This window comes from Lepidochelys kempii, chromosome 6 (assembly GCF_965140265.1).
Source record: "Lepidochelys kempii isolate rLepKem1 chromosome 6, rLepKem1.hap2, whole genome shotgun sequence".
Classification (NCBI taxonomy): Eukaryota; Metazoa; Chordata; order Testudines; family Cheloniidae; genus Lepidochelys; species Lepidochelys kempii.
Genome location: NC_133261.1, coordinates 14938872 through 14962137, shown reverse-complemented (window position 1 = coordinate 14962137; position 23266 = coordinate 14938872). Strand labels below are relative to the sequence as shown.

Sequence of the window (23266 nt, the reverse complement as noted above, 5' to 3'; positions counted from 1 at the left end):
CCCCTGGGTTCTTCCCTATCCTGGCAGCATTGCATGGGTTCCCCTCCCCTCCTGTGCTCTGCAGACCCATTCTGCCCCCTGGCTGAGTGTGGGGCCCAGAGGTGCCCTGGCGTGGGGGCAGGGTGTTAGAAGTCTGATCTGGGGAGTGGGGGGTATTTAAAGGCACCAGCTGCTCCCATCAGTGCTGATGTGGGGGTAAGTTTGTCCCTTCCGCCTGGTGGGTGGGGGGGGTGTGAACCTGACTCCTTTACCCCAGTGGAGTTGAAGTTCCAGGGGGGTGGTGGCGGCCCCAGGACCCTTCTTGCCATGCAGCACTTGGCGTGGGGGTGGGGAAGCTAGTGGTTGGGAGGGGGGCAGTGTGTCAGTCCGTCCCTCACCCTGCTGTCCTTCCCCTACTCCTCCAGGAGAAGGAGCGTGCACACGAGGGAGCGCGGCCCATGCGTGCCATCTTCCTGGCTGATGGCAAGATCTTCACCACAGGCTTCAGCCGCATGAGCGAGCGGCAGCTGGCGCTCTGGGACCCGGTGAGCTGGGGGCTTTGGGGATACAGGGGGCAGGCGTGCCCAGGAGGGTCCCCTGGGATGGGAGGTATGCCAGTTTGCCCCCAACAGGGCTGCATGGCACCGCCCCAGTGCGGAGTAGTGATGTCCTGGCCTCCCTGCAAGGCCCTGGATTGCTGACCCAGGATCTCCCACTACCAGCAAGGCCAGGAGCCAGTCTTGCCCGCCCACATCCACTTGGGGCCAGGGATCCATCGTTGGCAGCTGTACTGGAGGAGAATAACGCTGGAGAGGGGCAGCTGGGCTCCCTGGTGGCTGCTGCCTCTGCTGGCTTCCCCCAGTCTGTCCTCCATGAGGGTGAGATCCCAGAGGTGGATTCTTCTTGACCCCAGACCTACAGACATGCTTCAGGGCTAATATCCTGGCTTTGGCAGGGCGGAGGGTTCTCCGGATGGGCGGGATCTGGGTGCGGGGCCTATCCTCTCCATCACCAACTCCTCTCCTCCCTTCCCCATCCCACTGCAGGAGAACCTGGAAGAGCCCATGGCGCTGCAGGAGCTGGACTCCAGCAATGGAGCCCTGCTGCCCTTCTATGACCCCGATACCAATGTCATCTATGTCTGCGGCAAGGTAGGGGTCCAACCATCAGGGGGAGGTCCTTCCCCTGCTGACCCCAGGCTAATGCTGTTAGGAGCAGCCTGTGGCCACACATAGAAGGGGCTGGTACCAGCTTGTGCTGATCCACACAGGGCGAGGATGGGTGGGGGCAGGTGGCACTGCCAGTGTCCATGGGGATTCTGTGGTGTGATGATGCCCATATGCCACCCCCCATTTCTCTCTGCCTCCCTCTTCCCCCACAGGGGGACTCAAGCATCCGGTACTTTGAGATCACAGAGGAGCCACCCTACATCCACTTCCTGAACACCTTCACCAGCAAGGAGCCCCAGCGCGGCATGGGCTGGATGCCGAAGCGGGGTCTGGACGTCAGCAAGTGTGAGATTGCCAGGTGCGGGCTCCTGAAACGGGGCATGTGGGGTGGGGCTGGCACTGATAGAGGGATTGGGGGTGACTGGCGGGCGGGGGATGGGGGGCAGTGATCCTGGAGATGGGGGTAATCTAGAGGGGATGGGGGGTGACTTATGTTCCGCTAACTCCTATGCTCCCCAACTGTGCAGGTTTTACAAGCTTCATGAGCGCAAGTGTGAGCCCATCATCATGACAGTGCCAAGGAAGGTGAGTGCCTGGCACAGCAGAGGGAGGGAGATTCTGTGTGTGGGGGTCAAACTTTGGGTGGGGGGCATCCCTGTTCTGTGCCCTTCCTTGGTAGCAGGGCTTGATGCAGAGCAGTGGCTGCAGCATGTCCGGTTGGAACGCCGCTGCTGCCCCTCAGAGGAAGGAGCTAACTCCCCCGCAACAAAGCTCCTTTCCAAGCCAGCGTCTTGGAGTTGGGAATCCCCAGCCTCAGCTCTTGCTGGCCATGGGGCTGCCCATAGTAGGGGGGCTGCCTCCTCCCCAGTGGCTGGGAGTTCCACAGGCTGGTGCTGCATGGCTGACCCCATGTGCGTGTCTCCCTTGCAGTCGGACCTGTTCCAGGACGACCTGTACCCAGACACGGCTGGGCCAGATGCAGCCATGGAGGCTGAGGAATGGGTGGCCGGGAAGACAGCAGGCCCTGTGCTGATCTCGCTACGCGAAGCCTACGTGCCCAGCAAGCAGCGGGACCTGAAAGTCAGCAAGAAGAACGTGCTGCATGAGAGCCGCCCAGCTCCCATCTCCAGCACCGGCAGTGCCACGCGCCTCAGTGCCACGGCTGCGCCTGCCGCGGTACCCAGCATCAGCATCAGCACCGCCCCCGGGGTATGTACAGCATCCCACTGCTCTCCTCACCTGGGTTCGAGCCTGCTCAGCCCCACCCTGTGACACAGGTGGGAGGAGGAGCCTGTGCTGCCTGGCCCTGCTCTGTGGTGCTGCGGCTGCACCGCCGACCCGGGGCTGGGGCCGCTCCAGCCGCAATGCTGGGCCTGCGCCTTCAGAGGCGGGTCGGGCCCGGCGGGGCGGCTGGCCGGTGCTTTGGGGGTTGGGGCGCTAGCTTGGGGCAGGGGCCAGCGGCCACGGTGGGGGCTGGGCTCTGGTGGGTGCGGAAGGGGTGGAGCCTCAGGTGGGTAGGGCTGGGGGGCTAGCCTCCCCAAGTCAGTGGTTCACCCACCGTCCATGGGGTGGGGGGCCTGGGCTTTGACCCCATGGTTGATGGTCTGTCTGCAGGGTGGCGGGCGGGTGAGGGCCTGGGCTCTGGCCCTGTGGCTGATGGTCGGTCCGTCTGTCTGCAGGGTGGCAGGCGGGTGGGGGCCTGGGCTCTGGTCGGTCGTTCGGTCTGCAGGGTGGCGGGCGGGTGGGGGCCTGGGCTCTGGCCCTGTGGCTGATGGTCGGTCCGTCTGTCTGCAGGGTGGCAGGCGGGTGGGGGCCTGGGCTCTGGCCCTGTGGCTGATGGTCGGTCGGTCGGTCTGCAGGGTGGCGGGCGGGTGGGGGCCTGGGCTCTGGCCCTGTGGCTGATGGTCGGTCCGTCTGTCTGCAGGGTGGCGGGCGGCTGGAGGAGGTGCTGCAGGAGCTGCAAGCGCTGCGGCTGCAGGTGAAGGAGCAGGGCGAGCGCATCAGCAGGCTGGAGGAACAGCTGAGCCGCATCGAGAACGGGGATGTCTAGGGTGGCTGGCGAGGGGGAGGGGCATGGCACCACCTTCCAAGGGATTGCATAAACCAGGGTTTTGACTCTTCACCTCGGATCTGCCAGTAACCCCCCTCCCGAGGTGAGGGGGGCCCTGGGCCCCACTCCCACCTCTCCCCTTCCTGCTCTGCCGTGGAGAAACTTTTCCCTTTTTTATATGGCTGACCAAAACACCCCACCTCTTAAAGGAGTGGGTGGTTCGTGTGCCCCCCCTCCCCCCTTGCCTTAGGCAGCGTTGCCCTCTCCTGGAAGCTCCTCTCACTCTGGACAGGGTCACTCACCCCAAGAAGCTGATGTGCTGAGGGGTGGCTTCCTGCCTCTGTCTGCCCCTGGTGGGGAATGATGCTGGGTTCAGCTCTGTCCTTTTCTTCCCAGCCCTATGCAGGGGCCCCTCTCTGCCTGCGCAACCCCCTCCTCTCCCAGCACAGGTCCTGGCTTTAGAGGAGCCAAACACTAAGCTCCACCTCCATCCACACCCCTGCTGCTGGCCGAGGTTGGGTGCAGCCTGGCCCCGCCCCCCTCTTCCCATGCCCATGGGAACACAGGGGGCAAGATCGGTGGGTCGCTGTGCTCAGCTTTCCCCTTTAAATCAGACTTGGGTCTGCAGCTGCCACCACCATGCCAGTGCAGTGGGGTTGGAGTAGGGCACATCCCTGGTTTTATGTGACTGTGCCCTCTTTAATAGCCACGGGGGGGCAGTCATAGGAGGGACCATTCAGACCCAGCAAAGTGGCTTCTGCCTAGATGCAAATAAGGAAAAGAGAAAAACCACATGCAGAGCCCTGTGCAGGGCCAGATCTATATTTTCATTCCAAATAAAAGGTCTTTATAATAAACCCTTGGGCTGGGCGTGTCTTACTGTGGGCCCCATGCTCCAGCCACTGCACCGGGGGGCTGGGCACCAAGAGCTGCAGCAGCTAACCAGGGCCCCGCAGGGAAACTGGGGCAGAGCGGGAGATAAGCAGGAGAGCTGGCTCAGGGGCAGACAGTGGGTATATACAAGACAGGAGGGGAGACCTTTGTACCAGCAGTGGGCACCTGATGCCCTGGGAAGGCAGCACCCAAATAGCTGTGCTAAAAAGAAATGGTTTGCTTTGCCCATTTGGGCGTCTGTAACTCACTGCCAGTGGACAGCACTAAAGTGCTTAGCCTGCTGCAAGGGCCTGCTCCACTGGAGAATGAAAACAGGCAGTGCGTTGCCAGGGGGCAGCCCCCCTCCTGCCACAGGCGCAGGTGGTAGCGGGGAGTGCGGGGGAACTAGAGCCTTCCTGCGGGGCTGATTATCCCAGCAGTGCCCACCTGGGGGCGTGGGGCTCCTGGGGGGGCAGCCAAGCAGGGAGGCTGCAGCGGGTGTCTCCTGATTTCATTTGTTGCTCTGGCTGGGCTGTTCCCCAGTCCCTGGGAGCTCTGGCACCATTTCCCCCTTTGGCTCGTGTCTGTTGCAGGGAGAGCTCAGCTCCAGCCCTGGGGCAGATCTAGCCCCCAGGGCAGTGTGCCCCCACCAATGCGGCTGGCAGAGATGCAGTGGCTGGCAACCATGTCATCCCCCTTTCTTCCCCCTCAGGGCCATGAGAACAAGGGGAAGAGATGGTTTCCCACCCACATGTTGAGCTCAGGGTCCTTCCTGTCACAGGCGCAGGCAGGGCCTTGCGGGGGAGACAGGAAACCAGTGGTTGGGGCTAATGAGCTGATACGGCAGCAGGGCTGGGGCAGGCAGGAAAGGAGGCTGCAGTGAGCACAGTGTGGTGCTGGGAGGTGAATTCAGGGCCCAGCTGCTCAGCCCTGAGCAGGGTCTCTAAGCAGTAGCCCATGTCTCCCTTGCAGCCATCTTACTTCCCCAGTGCAGCTACAGTTGTTTAACCCCCTGGGCAAGTCTGTCCTGTCCCTCTCCTGGACCTGTTAGAGGATAACAGCTTTCTACTGCTATCTGCGCCTGTTCTGTGCCCAGGGGAAGAGATGTGTGGTGGTGGTTTGACCGGCCTGAGAGGGGAAAAAGAGGAAATGAGCATCAGCCCCCAGCTGCTGTCTGTGGGCACCATCTGCCTTGCGCTCCCTACCTGTGGGAGCCGTTGAGCCGGAGGGGAGCCTGTGTGTGTGAGCTGATGGGATGGATATGGGATGATTGTGGATAGTTGAGCCCCACTTCCCCCAATTCCTGGAGAAGTTTCCTGTGCTCCACCCCAGCAATTTCCCATAGGCAGCACCTGGACGATCCTGGGCTTCCTCTGTGCCCTGCCTGTCTGCAGCTCCACCTTCTCCACATGGGCCAGGTTGGGCTGACAGAGGGCACAGCAAGTGGGTTGTACCCCATCCCCTACCAGTCACTGGTTCGAATCCAGCCCTGCTCGGGTGGTAGTGGAGTGCCCCTCTACTGGCTTTTGGACTACCTCCTTATGATGAGTTGGGTAGGCCTCAGTTCCCACGCCCTCAGCCACTGCCCAAATGGGCAAAAATGCCAAGGACCAAGCCCCCTTGCCCGAATCTTGGGCGGGGAGAGTTGGCTGCCTGCTCTGGAGGTGAATGAAACCTGTGGCCTATAAACAGTTGAGGGCTCGATGCAAATCAGCTGATTAATTTGCATAAAGTGCCCCCCCGCCCGATGGGGGCTGCACAGTCCTCGGCTGCTGTTGCAGCTGCTCCCCAGTGCAGCGGGCTGGATGGGCTGGCAGGAAACGCCCGCCCACGGCTGCGCGTCTCTGTTGCTCCCCGCCAGTCGCACAGTCCCCCACCCTGCCGGGAGCTGCCAGCTGCCATCATCTCGCAATGGTAAGGACCCTCTCTGGGGGCTGAACCCCCCCCCACCATCCCCAGGGCAGGAGGGGGGGGAACTCCCCCCTCTATCCCGGGGAGATGGGAAGCTAGAAGTTAGATAAGGTTAATGGGCTTCTTCCCCTGGCTCTGCCCTGGGCACCAGGCTGGGCCAGGTATGTTTGGAGGGAAACTAGGCAGGGGGCTGGTTTCAAGCCAGGATGTGAATGGCCTGGGGGGGCGTGGGGGGAGGGTAGAGATGCATGACACACACCACCACCATCACCCCCCCCCCCCAACTGGGAACTCAATAGGGGCAGGGACTGGCCTGGGTCTGTATTGGCAACAGGTGGGGTGGGGCCCGGGTGGGGCCCTCCCCATACAGAAGCATTGGCAAAGGGCACGGTGGCTGCCACCTGATGGCCTCATGCCCCAAAGGGGAGGCCTGGCTGGAGCTGGAACTCTAGGGCAGTGGGATGGAGTATGGGGTATCCTAACCCCTCCCCCACCCCTGCCCAGGCCCTGCTCCCAAGGTCTGACACTCAGCCCAAAATTTGCCCCCCCCCCCTTTCCCACCTAGGTGAAGGGACCATGTACCGGGGGGGGTTGCCTGTGCCTTTACTGTGCCTCAGTTTCCCCTCTGTAAAATGGGAAGGAGATCTGTTATTGGGTCTGTGGAGGAAACAGCTGAGTAATGGCCACTGCTGACCCTGCCATTCCCTGTACCTCACCACAGGCAAAACCATGGGCAGATGGGCAAAGGCTGCTAGGAAAACCGCATCCAGAACAGCACGGGCCGCCCTGCTAACACCAACAGGCTCCCACAAAACCCACTGCTCCCTCCCCTCCCCTCCCCTGATCACTGGTCTGCTCCTCTTCCTCCTTCCCTGGGTCTCTATTCACTGCCCCTCCCCTTGAGAGCTGCTGCCAGCCCTCAGGAGCTGCTCTGGAAGTGGGGGGGGGGGGAGATGCTGTAATCCATAGCCCTGAAACATGAGGGGAAGGTGCCGGTGCTTGTGTGGTGCCCCCCAGCTTTGACTAGAGGCGTGCAGTCTCTGTGCGGAGGGGGGGGTTGTATTGGATGGGGGGGGGGTTAGTTGGAGCAGCTTGGCAGGTTGTGATCTGAGGTACCCTGAGCCCTGCTCCCCCGCTCCAATGTATGTGATCCCAGGACAGAGGCGCCTGTGGTGCATGAAGGCACCAGTCTGCTGCTTTCAAGGCTGAGTTCTGCAGTAGCCGGGCAGCGGGGTGTCTTGCCCTGGGACGTGGCCACGCTGTGGTGCCATAGATGCTTCAGGGGAATGGGCCAGGCGGGGAGATAACAGCCCTAGCATAGCTCAGCAGTGGCCAGGGTGGGCAGCTCCTAGTCGCTGTCGCAAAGAGAAGCTATTGGCCTGAAGCCCAACGAGCGCCGACCTGAGATGGGCGAGCGCCAGGCGGGGGTGCTGGGGCGTTGCTCAGAAGGCAGCTAGGTGGTTGCATGGCAGAGAGGCGGGTAACTTGGCGCTTCTGCTCCTGGTTGGCAGCGGGTGAAGTTTCGTCTCCCCCTGCCCAGGCAGACCACGAGCCAGCACAGGGCACCCAGCTCTCGGCTTGACAGCCTTCGGGCCATTTCCAGTCCATGGTCTGTAAAGACTCCATTTCTCAGCAGCCCAGCACAGTTCTCCTCCTCCCCTCGGCCCCCGCCCCCCCCCCCCCGGTGCTGCAATGAGTTAGTGCTGGTGCCGCCCCTGCCTCTCGGGCTGGCCGCATGCCTACTCCACCTGGCCCAGCAAAGGCCCGAGCCACCTAAGACAGGAGAGAGCCCCAGCCAGACTTGCCTGCCCCAGTGAAGACAGGGCTGCTGTTCAGTGAAAGCAGAAGTGGAGCTGGGCAAAGATCAATTGCCCCCTCTGCCAAAGTTCCTGCTAGCCCAGCCTTAGGCTTCCCCCATGCGCAAGGCAGCTGCCCACGAGAGAGCTGGAGGCAGAGAGGCTTAGACAGCCTGGGGCATAGGGGCAGTGGAAGCTAAAGTGATAAAGCCCCATTAGAGGTAGGCCTTCTAGGCCCGCAAACGTTACAACAGACCCCCTGCAGCCCATTCTGCTCCAAGGGGCAGCCCCACCTCCTCTCCTGGCCCCCCCCCCCCACAGCCCTCAGTGTTAGGGGCTCCTGGGGCAGCTGCCCCTGCCCCCATCCCAAGCAGCTCAGCTTTTGGCCCTGCTCCCTTCCAGCCAGCTGGGATCTCCTGCCCCTCTGGGCACTGGCCAGGGCCCCGTGGGGCTGGCTGAGCCCCCGTGGCTGGCAGTGCGGTGGGCTTAGGGGCCATGGGAGCTCAGCAGAGCAGCTGCTGGGTGAGGTACACCATCCAGTCCCACCGGGCCTCTCAGCCCCTGCACTGTTGGGAGCCCCACAGGCCCAGCACGGGTCAGGAGGGGGAGCGGACCCCACAAACACACACACACCACACCCCACACACACACACCCTTCCCTACTGCTCCATTTCATTGCAAGGAGTTCTCCCAAGGATAAATGACTACAAGTAGCAGGGGGACTACATCAAACCCCCACGCAAGAGGCTCAGACTAAATGTACATCACAAAGCCAGTCAAGGACCAGACGAACAGCCCATGGCAAAACAGCAGAGTCAAGGAGGTGTTAGCAGCAAAGAGGCATCCTTTATGTCAAACCCTAGTGAGGCTAACAGGAACGAGAAAAGCGTTAAGTGTGAAAGTGTAGCTAGGCAGGCGAAAAATTGAGCCACAGCTTGCTAAAGAAGCAAAAAATAACAGCATGCTTTTTTTTGAAGTACGTCAGAAGCAGGAAGCCTGCAAAACAGTCAGGAGATGATAAAGGTGCTAAAGGAGAACTCAAGGAAGACAAGGCCATTGCAGAGAAGCTAAATGAATTCTTTGCATCAGCCTTCGCTTCAGAGGATGTGGGGGATATCGTCCCATCCTACCCTGAAAGCTAGCCTTTTGGGGGGGAAATCTGAAGTACTGTCCCAAATTGATGTGTCAGTAGAAAAGGTTTTGGAACAAATTGATAAATTAAACAGTAATATGTCCCCAGGACTGGATCTTATTCACCCAAGAGTTCTGAAGGAACTCAAATATGAAATTGCACAACTACTAACTGTGGTATTGCTTCAATCAGCCTCTGTACCAGATGACTGGAGGATAATTAATGTAATACCAATTTTTAAAAGGGTTACAGAGGCAATCCTGGCAATTACTGGCCAGTAAGCCTAACTTCAGTATCGGGTAAATTGATTGAATCTATAGTAAAGAACAGAATTATTGGTAGAGTCCCTTCTGTAAAGGGAAATCATGCCTTACCAATCTATTAGAATTCTTTGAGGGTGTCAACAAATATGTGGATGAGGGTGATTCTTGGACTTGGACTTTCAGAAAGTTTTTGACAAGGTCCCTCACCAAAGGCTCCTAAGCAAACCAAGCAGTCATGGGATAAGAGGGAAGGTCTTCTCATGGATCAATAACTGGCTAAAAGACAGGAAACAAAGGGTAGGAATAAATGGTCAGTTTTCAGAATGAAGAGAGGTAAATAGCAGGGCCCCTGGGGATCTGTATTGGAACCAGTGCTGTTCAACATATTCATAAATGATCTGAAAAAGAAAGTGAACAGTGAGGTGGCAAAATCTGCAGATGATACAAAGTTATTTGAGATAGTTAAGTCCAAAGCAGACTGTGCACAGTTACAAAGGGATCTCACAAAACTGGGTAGCAACTGGGCAACAAAATGGCAGATGAACTTCAGTGTTGACAAGTGCAAAGTAATGCACACTGGAAAAAAATAATCCTGACTAGACATACAAAATGATGGGAGTCTAAATTAGCTGTTACCATTCAAAAATGATCTTGGAGTCATTGTGGACAATTATCTGAAAACACCTGCTCAATGCACAGCAGTGGTCAAAAAGACTAACAATGCTAGGAACCAGTAGGAAAAGGATAGATATTAACACTGAAAATATCATAATTACTATATAAATCCAGGGTACACCCACAAATCTCAGAAATGATCTGGTTGAACTGGAAAACATTCAGAGAAGGGCAACAAAAGATGATGGAGGGTCTGGAACAGGTTCCGTATGAGGAAAGACTAAAAAGTCGGGGGCTGTTCTGCTTAGGAAAGCGACGACTAAGAGGGGATATGATAGAGGTCTAGAAAATGAACGATGTGGAGAAAGTGAATAGAAAAATGTTATTTATCCTTTCCTACAATACAAGAACCAGGGGTCACCCAATGAAATTAATAGGCAGTAAGCTTAAAACAAACAAAAGGAAGCACTTCTTCAAACAATGCACAGTCAACCTGTGGAACTCATTGCCAGGGGATGTTGTGAAGGCCAAATGTATAACTAGGTTACAAAAATAATTAGATAAGTTCATGGAGAATAGGTTCATCAATGGCTATTAGCCAAGAGGGTCACAGATGCATTCCCATTCTCTGGGTGTCCCTAAACCTCTGACTGCCAGAAGCTGGGACTGGACGACAGGGGATGGTTCACTCAACAATTGCCCTGTTCTGTTCAGTTCCTCTGATGCATCTGGCCCTGGCCACTGTTGACAGACAGGATACTGGGCTAGATGGACCATAGCCTGACCCACTATGGTAGCTCTTTATGTTCCTATTCCTTGCTCCTCAGAGCCCCCTGGCAACATGGGTGACCCTGTGCCGGCTGGCAGGGCCCTGCCTGGCTGGCTATAGTTCTGGGAAGGGCTGCTCTCTGGGGCAGGGACAAGTGGGGCCCCATCCCTGCAGTGGTCAGCACTCTGGCCTGCTGCTCTAGGGAGTCAGGCTTGGCTCACACTGAGAGGCTGAGTTTGCTGAGCTGGGCCCAGTGCCAGCCCAGGGGGCTAGAGCTCGGAACAAGTGGGGGCTGGGCCCTGCAGCTGCTGCCAGCTGCAAAGCCACCTCTCGCACCACTGCTGTCACCGGCCTGACCGCAGCTTCCTGTTACCCTTGTCAGCCGGGTGAGGCCTGCACCCCCAGGAGCCACCCACACAGGCCATGTAACATGTGATACACACCACCCGCTGTCCACCCACCCCCGACACACGGCAGAGTGGGGAAGCCACACCAGAGCGAGACTCTCAGCCCCTGCAGGGCACTGAGAATGAGCTGAGCAGAAACCGCTCCCCTCCCCCGACACACACATGGCCTGGCAACCGACTGCGAGGGGCACGAGACCCGACAATGCACCATCCAGGCCTGCGCCCATCACCTGAGGGCGGGGGGAGGGTAAGGCACCCCCCACACACACACACGTAAACACACTCACACACACACACACACCCCTGCCTAACTCCCCACCTAGTGCCAACCCGCAGCCACCTGCACCCAACTCTCCTCAGCCCTGCTAATGCCCCCCCAGTGCCAACCAAAGGCCCCTGTGAGCCACGTGCCCCCCCAGTGCCAACCAAAGGCCCCTGTGAGCTGCATGCCCCCCCAGTGCCAACCAAAGGCCCCTGTGAGCTGCATGCCCCCCCAGTGCCAACCAAAGGCCCCTGTGAGCTGCGTGCCCTCCCAGTGCCAACCAAAGGCCCCTGTAAGTCGCGTGGCCCCCCCAGGGCCAACCAAAGGCCCCTGTAAGTCGCGTGGCCCCCCCCGTGCCAACCAAAGGCCCCTGTAAGTCGCGTGGCCCCCCCAGGGCCAACCAAAGGCCCCTGTAAGTCGCGTGGCCCCCCCCGTGCCAACCAAAGGCCCCTGTAAGTCGCGTGGCCCCCTCCAGTGCCAACCAAAGGCCCCTGTAAGCCACATGGCCGCACAGCAGCCTAATTAGCGCTCAGGAAACCCCCAGCCCCAGACCTGCCGTGGCTAGGGGAGGGTTGATCCAAACCTGCAACAGCTGGGGCGCCCCTCCCCAGCCCCAACTCAGCCCCAGCCCAGACCTGCCTTGGCTGGGGCGCCCCTTCCCCGGCTCCACCTCAGCCCCAGACCTGCCGCAGCCGGGGGAGGGGCTCTCCTCGCTTGGCCCAAACCCAACCCCCAGCCTGAACCTGCCACGGCCCAGGGAGGGGCGCCTCTCCCCCACAGCCCAGGTGCTGCTGTGGGACAGAGAGAGCAGGGGGGAGTCCTCTCTCCCTGCCATAGCCCCGGAGCACCTTCCTGCACCCAAAACCCCTCACCCCGGCCCTGCTCCAGAGCCCGCACCCTCCCCTGCAACCTTCTGCCCCAACCCTGAGCCCCCTCCCACACTCAGAACCCCTTGGCCCCCCCCACCCCCACCACATGAATTTGTTATGTGCACCACATCACCTCCATATTGGTGCACATAACGTAAGATGGGTGGGAAAAATTAGAGGGAACACTGCTGGCAACCCACAGCCCCCTGCACCCACCTTGGGCTCCCCACATATACACCCTAATGACCCCCCCCCAGTGCCAACACACAGCCCCCTGCACCCAGTCCTGGTCTGCCTGCACACACCCAGCCTAATGGGTTCGCTGGGAGCCTCCCAGAATCAGGCTCTATCTCCTGGAGGCTACTGAAGCCAAATCAGGAGATTTTTGGCCCCTAAAAGTCCAGCTGCACAACGGGGCTAAGGCAGGCTCCCTGCCTACCCTGGGTCTGCACCTTCCCAGAAGTGGCCAGCACATCTCTGTGGCCCCTTGGGAAGGAGATCAGGGGGGCTGTCCCTGTGCTGACACCGCATCTCCCATTGGCTGGGAACTGCGGCCAATGGGAGCTGCAGGGGCAGTGCCTGCAGGCAGAGGAAGCATGCGGAGCCCCCTGCCCACCCCACAGGGGCCACAGAGACATGCCAGCTGCTTCTGGGAGCAGCTCGGGGCCAGAGCAGGCAGGGAGCCTGCCTTAGTCCTGCTGCGCCACTGACAGGGAGCCTTCTGACAAGGTAAGCGCTGCCTGGCCGGAGCCTGCATCTCTCACCCCCTCTCACACCCCAACCTCCTGCCTCAGCCCTGAGCCCCCTCCCGCACCCAAACTCCCTCCCAGAGCCCACACACCCTCCTGCACACCAACCCCCTGCCCCAGCCTAGAACCTCCTCCTGCATCCAAACTCCCTCCCAGAGCCCGCACCCCTCACTCCCTCCTGCCCCCCAACCTCCTGCCCCAGCCCAGTGAATGTGAGTGAGGGCTGGGGAGAGCGAGGGACAAAGGGAGGGTGGATGGAGTGCCTGGGGCAGGGCGGGTAAGGGGTGGGGAAGGGGTTGTTTGGGTTTGTGTGATTAGACAGTTGGCAACCCTACCCTCCAGTGTCAACCCACAGCCCCCCACACCCAAACCTGACCTCCCCCTCAGCTCTGCCTAACATCCCCCCATGCTATCCACAGCCCCCTGCACCCAACCCTGGGCTTCCCACCTCAGCCCTGCCTAATGCCCACCAGTGCCAACCTGCAGCCCCCTGCACCCAACCCTGAGCTCCCCACATATACACCCTGTCTAACGCCCCCCCCGTGCCGACCCGCAGCCCTGTGCACCCAACTCTGAACTCACCACACCCTAACACCCCACTCCATCCCCAGCACCCACCTTAGGCTCCCCCACCTCAGCCCTGCCTAATGCCCCCCCAGTGCCAATCTGCAGGCCCTGCACCCAACCCTAGGCTCCCCACAAACACCCTGCCCAACACCCCCAGCCCTTGTTAATCTAAGCTGAGATTCCCTCAGTACTTCAATCAAAAACACTGTTTTAAGTAAAATATAAACCAGATTTATTTACTACAGAAAGATAGATTTAAATGATTATAAGTAACAGGCATAGAGATCAAAGTTGAATACATAAGAAATAAAAAAATCTCACAGTCTAAATTCTACAGAGTAAACAAGATTTGAATCAAGCAGTTTCTCACCCCACTGGATGTTTCAGGCAGTTTACAGTTTTTATTACACAGGGGGAATTTGCTTCCCAGCCTGGGACCAATCACCCCCGTTCAAAGACTTTGCTTTCCAAACGAGCTTCCAGGTGTTGCGATGTGGGAGGAGAGAGGCCAAGTGGTGATGTCATTGACCCTCACTTAGACTTTCTCTCCAGGTGCTAGAAAGATCCTTGCTGCGACATTGCGGTTAGGCAGCCCCCATTGCGTACGTGCCCTCTCTGAGGAGGCTCTGGGAGAGTGGATTCTTCTTGGTGTGCCATCAACTCGTACCTGGCTGGTCCTGATGTAAATTTGTCGTCAGTTGCTCCTTTGTTGCCACTGAAAGGCTGGCTCTGTGCGTGTCCCGCTTACCACATATTTCAGTACCAAACATACAGTAATACTTCATAACTTCACATGCCATGATAGTACAGACAATCCAACCGAATAGCAATGTTCAATGGATCAAGACTTTATAAATGATACCGCACAAGGCATACCTTTTTTAAAATATCACAATCACCACTCGGTGGTGAATATGGGGGTCCAGGGTGCTACTTTGAGGTAGTTTCCCCTTCCATACAGTAGAACAGGTTTATTATGGTTTCTCTGCTCTAACAAGCTCCAAGTCTGTTTATAGGTATGAGCTGAAAAGCAGCATTACCACAGAGCTTCTTAACACATGGTTTGATCTTATTTACCACTCTGAGCATGTTCAAAAGCTTTTCCCAAAAATCATGCATATTGCACCTTTTCATCAGGCTTACCATCAGCCCCAAATTCTTTATCACAAGGTTTACCATTAGCATCAAAATTTTTATCAGGAGGTTTAAGAGCAGCACCAAACCCTTTATCACAGATGGGCATTTACAAGTAGCTCTGTCATATCCTGCCCTCTATTTAGACAGTCTGGTTTGTTCAACACCCATTGTGTCTTTCAACTCCTTCCTGAACCTTAGCATGTGTTCAGTTACTGGCTTTTCTTTCTCTTCAGTATGGGTTCTCAATCCATTCATATCTTCGGGGCTTTAGAATCATAGAATATCAGGGTTGGAAGGGACCTCAGGAGGTCATCTAGTCCAACCCCCTGCTCAAAGCAGGACCAATCCCCAACTAAATCATCCAGCCAGGGCTTTGTCACGCCTGACCTTAAAAACTTTTAAGGAAGCAAATTCCACCACCTCCCTAGGTAACGCATTCCAGTGTTTCACCACTCTCCGAGTGAAAAAGTTTTTCCTAATATCCAACCTAAACCTCCCCCACTGCAACTTGAGACCATTACTCCTCATTCTGTCATCTGCTATCACCGAGAACAGTCTAGATCCATCCTCTTTGGAACCCCCTTTCAGGTATTGAAAGCAGCTATCAAATCCCCCCTCATTCTTCTCTTCCGCAGACTAAACAATCCCAGTTCCCTCAGCCTCTCCTCATAAGTCATGTGTTCCAGTCCCCTAATCATTTTTGTTGCCCTCCGCTGGACGTTTTCCAATTTTTCCACATCCTTCTTGTAGTGTGGGGCCCAAAACTGGACACAGTACTGCAGATGAGGCCTCACCAATGTCGAATAGAGGGGAACGACCACGTCCCTCAATCTGCTGGAAATGCCCCTACTTATATATCCCAAAATGCCATTGGCCTTCTTGGCAACAACGTCACACTGTTGATTCATATCCAACTACTTGTCCACTGTAACCCCTACATCCTTTTCTGCAGAACTGCTGCCTAGCCATTCGGTCCCTAGTCTGTAGCGGTGCATGGGATTCTTCCGTCCTAAGTGCAGGGCTCTGCACTTGTCCTTGTTGAACCTCATCATATTTCTTTTGGCCCAATCCTCTAATTTGTCTAGGACCCTCTGTACCCTATCCCTACCCTCCAGCGTATCTACCTCTCCTCCCAGTTTAGTGTCACCTGCAAACTTGCTGAGGGTGCAATCCACACCATCCTCCAGATCATTAATGAAGATACTGTACAAAACCGGCCCCAGGACCGACCCTTGGGGCACTCCACTTGATACCAGCTGCCAACTAGACATGGAGCCCTTGATCACTACCCGCTGAGCCCGACAATCTAGCCAGCTTTCTATCCACCTTATCATCCATTCATCCAGCCCATACTTCTTTAATTTGCTAGCAAGAATACTGTGGGAGACCATGTCAAAAGCTTTATTAAAGTCAAGGAACAACACGTCCACCGCTTTCCCCTCATCCACAGAGCCAGTTATCTCATCATAGAAGGCAATTAGATTAGTCAGGCATGACTTGCCCTTGGTGAATCCATGCTGACTGTTCCTGATCACTTTCCTCTCCTCTAAGTGCTTCAGAACTGATTCCTTGAGGACCTGCTCCATGATTTTTCTAGGGACTGAGGTGAGGCTGACTGCCCTGTAGTTCCCAGGATCCTCCTTCTTCCCTTTTTTAAAGATGGGCACTACATTAGCCTTTTTCCAGTCGTCCAGGACTCCCCCAATCACCAGGAGTTTTCAAAGATAATGGCCAATGGCTCTGCAATCACATCTGCCAACTCCTTTAGCACTCTCGGATGCAACGCATCCGGCCCCATGGACTTGTGCTCGTCCAGCTTTTCTAAATAGTCCCGAACCACTTCTTTCTCCGCAGAGGGCTGGTCACCTCCTCCCCAAGCTGTGCTGCCCAGTGCAGTAGTCTGGGAGCTGACCTTGTTCGTGAAGACAGAGGCAAAAAAAAAGCACTGAGTACTTTAGCTTTTTCCACATCCTCTGTCACTAGGTTGCCTCCCTCATTCAATAAGGGGCCCACACTTGCCTTGACTTTCTTCTTGTTGCTAACATACCTGAAAAAACCCTTCTTGTTACTCTTAACATCTCTTGCTAGCTGCAAGGTTCCTGGACTCAGCTTCTTGGCTGTTACAGGCATGGGAGCTGCATCTCGACTTGATTTTTCACAAGCATATAAAGATGGGTGTCCTAAAAAACTGGGACCTGGATTGGAGTACCTCCATCACCCCTTTCCCTGAGAAATTAGCTATGTGACTGCCAGGTGTGATTTGGCCTTCCTGATTTCACTCCTGCATGCCCGAACAATATTTTTATACCTTCCCTGCTCATTTGTCCAATCTTCCACTTCTTGTAAGCTTCTTTTTTGTGTTCAAGATCAGCAAGGATTTCACTGTTAAGCCAAGCTGGTCGCCTGCCATATTTACTGTTCTTTCTACACTTCGGGATGGTTTGTCCCTGTAACCTCAATAAGGATTCTTTAAAATACAGCCAGCTCTCCTGGACTCCTTTCCCCCTCATGTGATTCTCCCAGGGAATCCTGCCCATCAGTTCCCTGAGGTTGTCAAAGTCTGCTTTTCTGCAGTCCAGGGTCCGTATTCTGCTGCTCTCCTTTCTTTCCTGTGTCAGGATCCTGAACTCGACCATCTCATGGTCACTGCCTCCCAGGTTCCCATCCACTTTGGTACTCCACAGTCTGGTGAGGTAAGGATGTAAGGGGATTCTGCATTTTGGCTGGTCCTGTGTCAGCTGTCTCCCAACCTCAATATGTCCATATGCAAGAAATCCATCTCCTCTTCTGGTTTTTACCCTGTGTTCCCCACTCCTAGCACTGGGAACTTCCCCACCCCCTTTTCTTAGGCATTCATGATTTGTGTCTCTAGGTTACAATTGCTTGCTCATTAGTCAGACACACCTTTTTCCAGCAGCTCTCCGTCAGCTGCTTTTTGTGTCTTACCAGCCTCTCTCCTCTGCCAGCTGAGTGATTTGCATGCTCACAAACATTGCCTGGAAGGTTCCTGGACTCAGCTTCTTGGCTGTTACAGGCATGGGAGCTGCATCTCGACTTGATTTTTCACAAGCATATAAAGATGGGTGTCCTAAAAAACTGGGACCTGGATTGGAGTACCTCCATCACCCCTTTCCCTGAGAAATTAGCTATGTGACTGCTATGCTCTGAAAGGCCAGTTACACAGTCCCCTCTTTGAACCTAAGTTACAGGCAGCATGCCTGGGTGCACAGATGCTGAATCAGCCACTCAGTCCTGGGCATCCTCTCTCAAGTGACCAGTGAGGCAATATCCATGTGCTCCCACTATTCTTTCCCCATTTTCCTTCTCTGGCGTCCCCTCTTGGACACATCTCTCTAAGCTCTCTAGAGCAGAATCTATCCCTTGTATAGCTGCAAAGGGCTCACAGCTAATGGCTGGAACAGTTTTCTCAGTGCCAGGCATTCCACCCCTCTCCCTTCCTGAAGAGGTGCTGCCTTCAGCTGTGGTGCAGGAGCTGGTCTCAATCCCCCCCCCCCAAACCCCCCCCCCCCATGAATCATATTACTTCCCTTTGCTACAGAGGATTCAAAGAGATTTTCTCCCTTTCCTTCAGCAGGTTCTGGGACTATACTCTTTCCCCCTGAGGTCCCAGCAAAATATTCCTTCTTGTTCCAGGCTACAACAATCTGAGCTATATGGAAAAAATCATTGCCAGTAACCATGTCAATGGGGATATCATCCACTACTCCTACCTTTAATGCAGTTTCTAACCCATCAGTTTCAATGTGCCTTATAGCCAAAGGCACAAGAGTCTAGAAACCTCCTACTAATAAAAGCTCTGCCATCTGTCCTGGCCATGTCTTATCATCTCAAATTACATTCGAATTAACCACAGAAATCTCTGCACCTGTATCTTCCCATCCTACATTTTCCCTGCCATTAATTTTGACAACCTTTATGTGTTCCACGCCTGCATCTGCAGAGGCCAGTCCCATAAAATCAGTGTGAAAAGAGCCAGGTGCCCCAGAGGCTCCTGTGTGGAGGACAGCAGCATCAACAAGGGCTCCTTGCTGCCTGCTTCCTCCCCGCACAGGGCACTCATTTCTCAGGTGATCAGTGGAATTACTATGATAGCACCTTTTGGGCTCGTCTAGTTTCACTGAAGGTTTGGGATGGGGATTAGAAGAATTGTTTTGGGGTGGTGAGTGCCCAGCCTCCCACTTTCTTCCCAGGGGCAAAATGAGATTCTCCCATCCCACCAAGGTTTAAACCCTCCACCCCAACCCTTTCTGTGACTTACTCTGAATAGGTTTCAGAGTAGCAGCCATGTTAGTCTGTATCCGCAAAAAGAAAAGGAGGACTTGTGGCACCTTAGAGACTAACAAATTTAATTGAGCATAAGCTTTCTTGGGCTAAAACCCACTTCATCAGGTGCATGCAGTGGAAAATACAGTAGGAAGATTATAAACAGAGAGAAAGAGAGAGAGAGAGAGAACACATGAAAAAATGGGGGTTGCCATACCAACTCTTAACAAGATCATTCAGTTATCACTGCAAAAGTTCTTTTTCTCCTGCTGATAATAGCCCACCTTAATTGATTGGTCTCTTTAAGAGTTGGTATGGCAACCCCCATTTTTTCATGTTCTCTGTATATATCTATCTTCCTACTGTATTTTCCAATGCATGCATCCGATGAAGCAGGCCCCAGCCCATGAAAGCCTATGCCCAACAAACCTGCTAGTCTCGAAAGTGCCACAAGCACTCCTCATTCCTTCTGCTGATACAGACGAACACAGCTATTACTCTGAAACCTGTAGTTATATGGTGAGTTATACTACTCAGACTGGAAGCAAATTTAAAATGAGCACAGAGAAAATCTCTTAACCTTAGTCCATTCCTAGGCTAAAGGGAGCTACAAGAACTGGAAATTGTACAAACCCAACCATCTTACACTCTTCACATCATTATCTATTTGTTTGCAATACAGTAGGAAGATAGAGAACATGACAAATGGGGGTTGCCATACCAACTCTTAACGGGACCAATCAAATAAGGTGGGCTATTATCAGCAGGAGAAAAAAAAACTTTTGTAGTGATAATCAGTGGATCTCGTTAAGAGTTGGTAGGGCAACCCACATTTTTTCATGTTCTCTGTGTGTACATCTTCCTACTGTATTTTCCACTGCATGCATCTGATGAAGTGGGCTTTAGCCCAAGAAAGCTTATGCTCAAATATATTTGTTAGTCTCTAAGGTGCTACAACTCCTCCTTTTCCTTTCACTCTGAATAGATGTCTGGGTCTGCTCAAAGCCATCAGATAGAGATGCCATCTCATCCAGTTTGCACGTTTTTATCCCACAGACACTGTTTGACATCATCTTTATATATGCCTAGGAAATGCTCCTGAGCAACAAGGTCAAACATTTGTTCAAAACTTTCAACAGCTTTCCCCCTCGCCCATTTTCCCATTAGATCTTTCAACCTGTTTATATATTCTCCATTACTCATACCAGCATTTCTCTTAAGATTTCTAAATGTCACTCTGTTTCAGTGGTAATCTGAAATCATTTTGAAAGGTTTTTTGAATTTACGGTAACCTAAAGCATCCTGAATTGGCATTTCATTGGAGTATTAAGAGCTTTACCAGTTAACTTTTCAATCGGGGACGGGGGACAGACTTTCTTGTGATCAGGAATCACATGAGCTGCACACAGGCTCTGAAAAGTAGTAAAATATTCTGTGATATCACCCATCTCCTTATGTGCAGTACATAACTGCTCCCATTTGTGGATTTTGGGAGAGATGGGGATCAGTGGGGTTAGATGATTCTGGTTCTGCTTTTCTAGCAAGTCCAGTTGGAGTTTTCAATCTCTAGCCTTCCTCAGCCTCCTTGTTTTTCAGCTCTAGAGTTCCTTGATGTCCTGTGTCCTCTCTGGCAGCCTGTTTCCCTTTCTCCCCGGTTCTTTCATTTTCAACCGATGCTCAGTTTCTTTCTTTTTCTGCTACCTGTAGTCTGTACAGCTCTAACCTGGCAACTGTGTCACTCACTCATTTTTATGCCTTTCTGCTCCTATTTCCCTTTCCCAAAATATGCAAACACAAAATAATAAACTTGTAATTCTTTCTTGACCGCATTGAGGCAGCCTTAAAGTCTCACTTAAAATCTCTACACCAGTGTCAGAAGTGCAAATCTTGGTCAGAACAAGCTGTGCATTTCATCCTGCTCATTGTGTCACAGAGACAGGATTCCTGGGGTATAACCTGGAACTTTAGGACCACTGTGCCCCCTTAACTCTATAACCTGGGCTGTTTCTCACAAGGCTATGCCAGTGACAAGCAGCAAACCCCTCCACTTACTGTGATCACTCAGCCAACAGCACGTTTTGCTCATCCAGCTAAACTGTATGAATGCTCTCTAAGTCACTCATGAATTGTACAAATCACCCTAGCCTCCAGCTTGCACCCCAGAAATATAGCATCTTACACTGCTCAAGACTTCCTTGGACAGTGCAAGCCCATTAATTAGCTTGCCACTCCAACAAAGGGTAGTGGATATGCATCAGCCGCTGTTAACCTGAGATTCCCCCAGCACTTCAACCAAAAACACACTGTTTTAGGTAAAATCTAAAACAGATTTATTTACTACAGAAAGATTTAAGTGATTATAAGAAGCAGGCACAGAAATCAAAGTTGGTTATGTAAGAAATAAAAAAACCTCGCAGTCTAAATTCTACAGACTAAGCAAGATTCGAATCAAGCAGTTTCTCACCCCACTGGATGTTTCAGGCAGTTTACAGTTTTTATTACACAGGGGGAATTTGCTTGCTAGCCTGGGATCAATTTCCCCCATTCAAAGACTTTGCTTTCAAAATGATCTTCCAGGTTTTGAGAGGGGGGAGGAAAGAGGCCAAGTGGTGATGTCATTGACCCTCACTTAGACTTTCTCTCCAGGTGCTAGAAAGATCCTTGCTGTGACATGGAAGTTAGACAGCACCCATTGCATATGTGCCCTCTCTGAGGCATGTCTGGGAGAATGAATTCTTGACAGGACCAGCCAGACATGTCTTGGTGGCCTGATGTAAATCTGTCTTGTCAGTTTCTCCTTTGTTACCACTGAAGGCTGGCTGTGCACATGTTCCACTTACCACATATTTCAGTACCAAACATATAGCAATACTTCATAACTTCACATGCCATGATAGTACAGACAATCCAACTGAATAGCAATGTTCAATGGAACAATGATACTTCACAAGGTGTACTTTGCATAAAATATACCACAATCATATCCCAGTAGTGAATATGGAGTCCAGGGTGCCGTGTTACAGCAGCACAAACCAATTGTGTTGAGCATGGGGAAGGGGAATCCATGCAGTACCAAGGTTCCAGGCATGCCCACAAGCCTGGCACACCTGCAGGCAGTCATTAATCTCCTCGCCTTCCCCTCCTCCCCCAGCACTCCGCCATCCATGTCCCACAGGGGCTGCTCTCTGCAGGGCCGGTACTGCTGCTGCTTCCGGGAGCCGTGCTGGGCTCAGGCTCCAACCCAGACAGCAACTCCGTGACTGTGGTCCTCCTGGTCTTCCTGCTCCTGCTGCTGCTCCTGGTGCTGGCCCTGGCCTGGCGCAAGTTGAGCCATGATTCAGATGGCAGATATCACCCACGCCACCTGTGCCAGCCACACCGCCTGCTGGCAGCCCTGGCCAGGCGCTGGCATGAGCTGCGAGGGCAGGTGCCCCCTGAGAGGCACTGGCAAGGTGAGGATGAGGACGAGGACGAGGAGACCCTTCAGCAGGATGAGGAGGAAGGTGGAGGAGGGCAGGAGCAGCAGAGTGAGGAGGAGGGCACTGCTGTGCCAGAGGGGACCCCGCCCAGCGACGCCGCCGGGGGAGCCCTGGAAGAGGCAGGGGAAGCAGAGGGCGCCAGCGCTGGGGGCCTGCTCAGTGACCTGCACTCCTTCTCCGGGACCGCAGCCTGGGAGGACAGCACAGCGGAGGGAGGCAGCCGCCAGCATGTCACTGCCCTCTAGAGGAACTGAGGGAAGGACACGGACTACAGGGGGGACTGCAGCCCCCCACTTGCTCACTGGGGAGCAGCTGGAGTTGAACAACTGCTCCCAGCCCACCCCCGCAAAGAAGCTGGGATGAACTGCTCCGCCCACCCCACCCCTCCCTGCAGAGCTCTCCACCCCTTGCCATGGGGCTGCAATGGGGTCCCCTGCACCCCACCTCTCCCCCCCCACCACCCTCACAGCTGGAGAGCCAGCCAAAGCAAGGCCGGGAGCGCCCCCCCAGACTCTGCATTGACTCTAGCACCCCTCCCCTCCCCCCACTGCCTGCACCAGGATATGGGGTGTGACACTGGCATGAGTGTGTGGCTCCACTGCCACTGGGGAGCTGCTGATTGGCCCACAGGCAGCGCTACAGGCACCAATAAAGGGGCGGCATTGCTCACACCCTGGCACACTCTGCAGCTTCATTCACCCCAGCGGGGAACGCAGGGGGTGGGGCTGCATGGGGGCGCGGAACCCGCTGTGAACCACACCCCTGGAAGAAGGGGGAGGGAGAGTAACCCCAGCCTTCGGGCCTTAAGGAGGGCTCTCCAGGCCCCCCTGCCCCACAACATGAGGCTCTCCCACTGGACAATCCCCCGCACTGGCTACGCACCAGCTGGAGTGACCCCCACCCCCAAACACCATGGAGCAGCGGGCAAGGGGGTGGTGGCAAACTACCTCCCCTC

The 23266-nt window shown here is 54.8% G+C and overlaps 1 protein-coding gene across 2 annotated transcripts in view; it reads left to right on the top strand.

Moving 5' to 3' along the window:
- LOC140912448 (coronin-1B) overlaps positions 1 to 22974 on the top strand; it is a 29142-nt gene extending 6168 nt beyond the window's left edge. Inside the window, exons 6-11 of one of the 2 annotated variants that reach the window (XM_073346859.1) lie at positions 405 to 524; positions 1026 to 1130; positions 1361 to 1506; positions 1676 to 1733; positions 2079 to 2357; positions 21984 to 22974. In XM_073346859.1, coding sequence (XP_073202960.1) covers positions 405 to 524; positions 1026 to 1130; positions 1361 to 1506; positions 1676 to 1733; positions 2079 to 2357; positions 21984 to 22556 — 1281 coding nt within the window. In that variant the 3' untranslated portion in view covers positions 22557 to 22974. Of the gene's footprint in view, positions 1 to 404; positions 525 to 1025; positions 1131 to 1360; positions 1507 to 1675; positions 1734 to 2078; positions 2358 to 3072; positions 4056 to 21983 lie in introns of those variants that run through there. The other variant, XM_073346860.1, reaches the window with a different exon arrangement.
- The last annotated feature ends 292 nt before the right edge of the window (positions 22975 to 23266 follow it).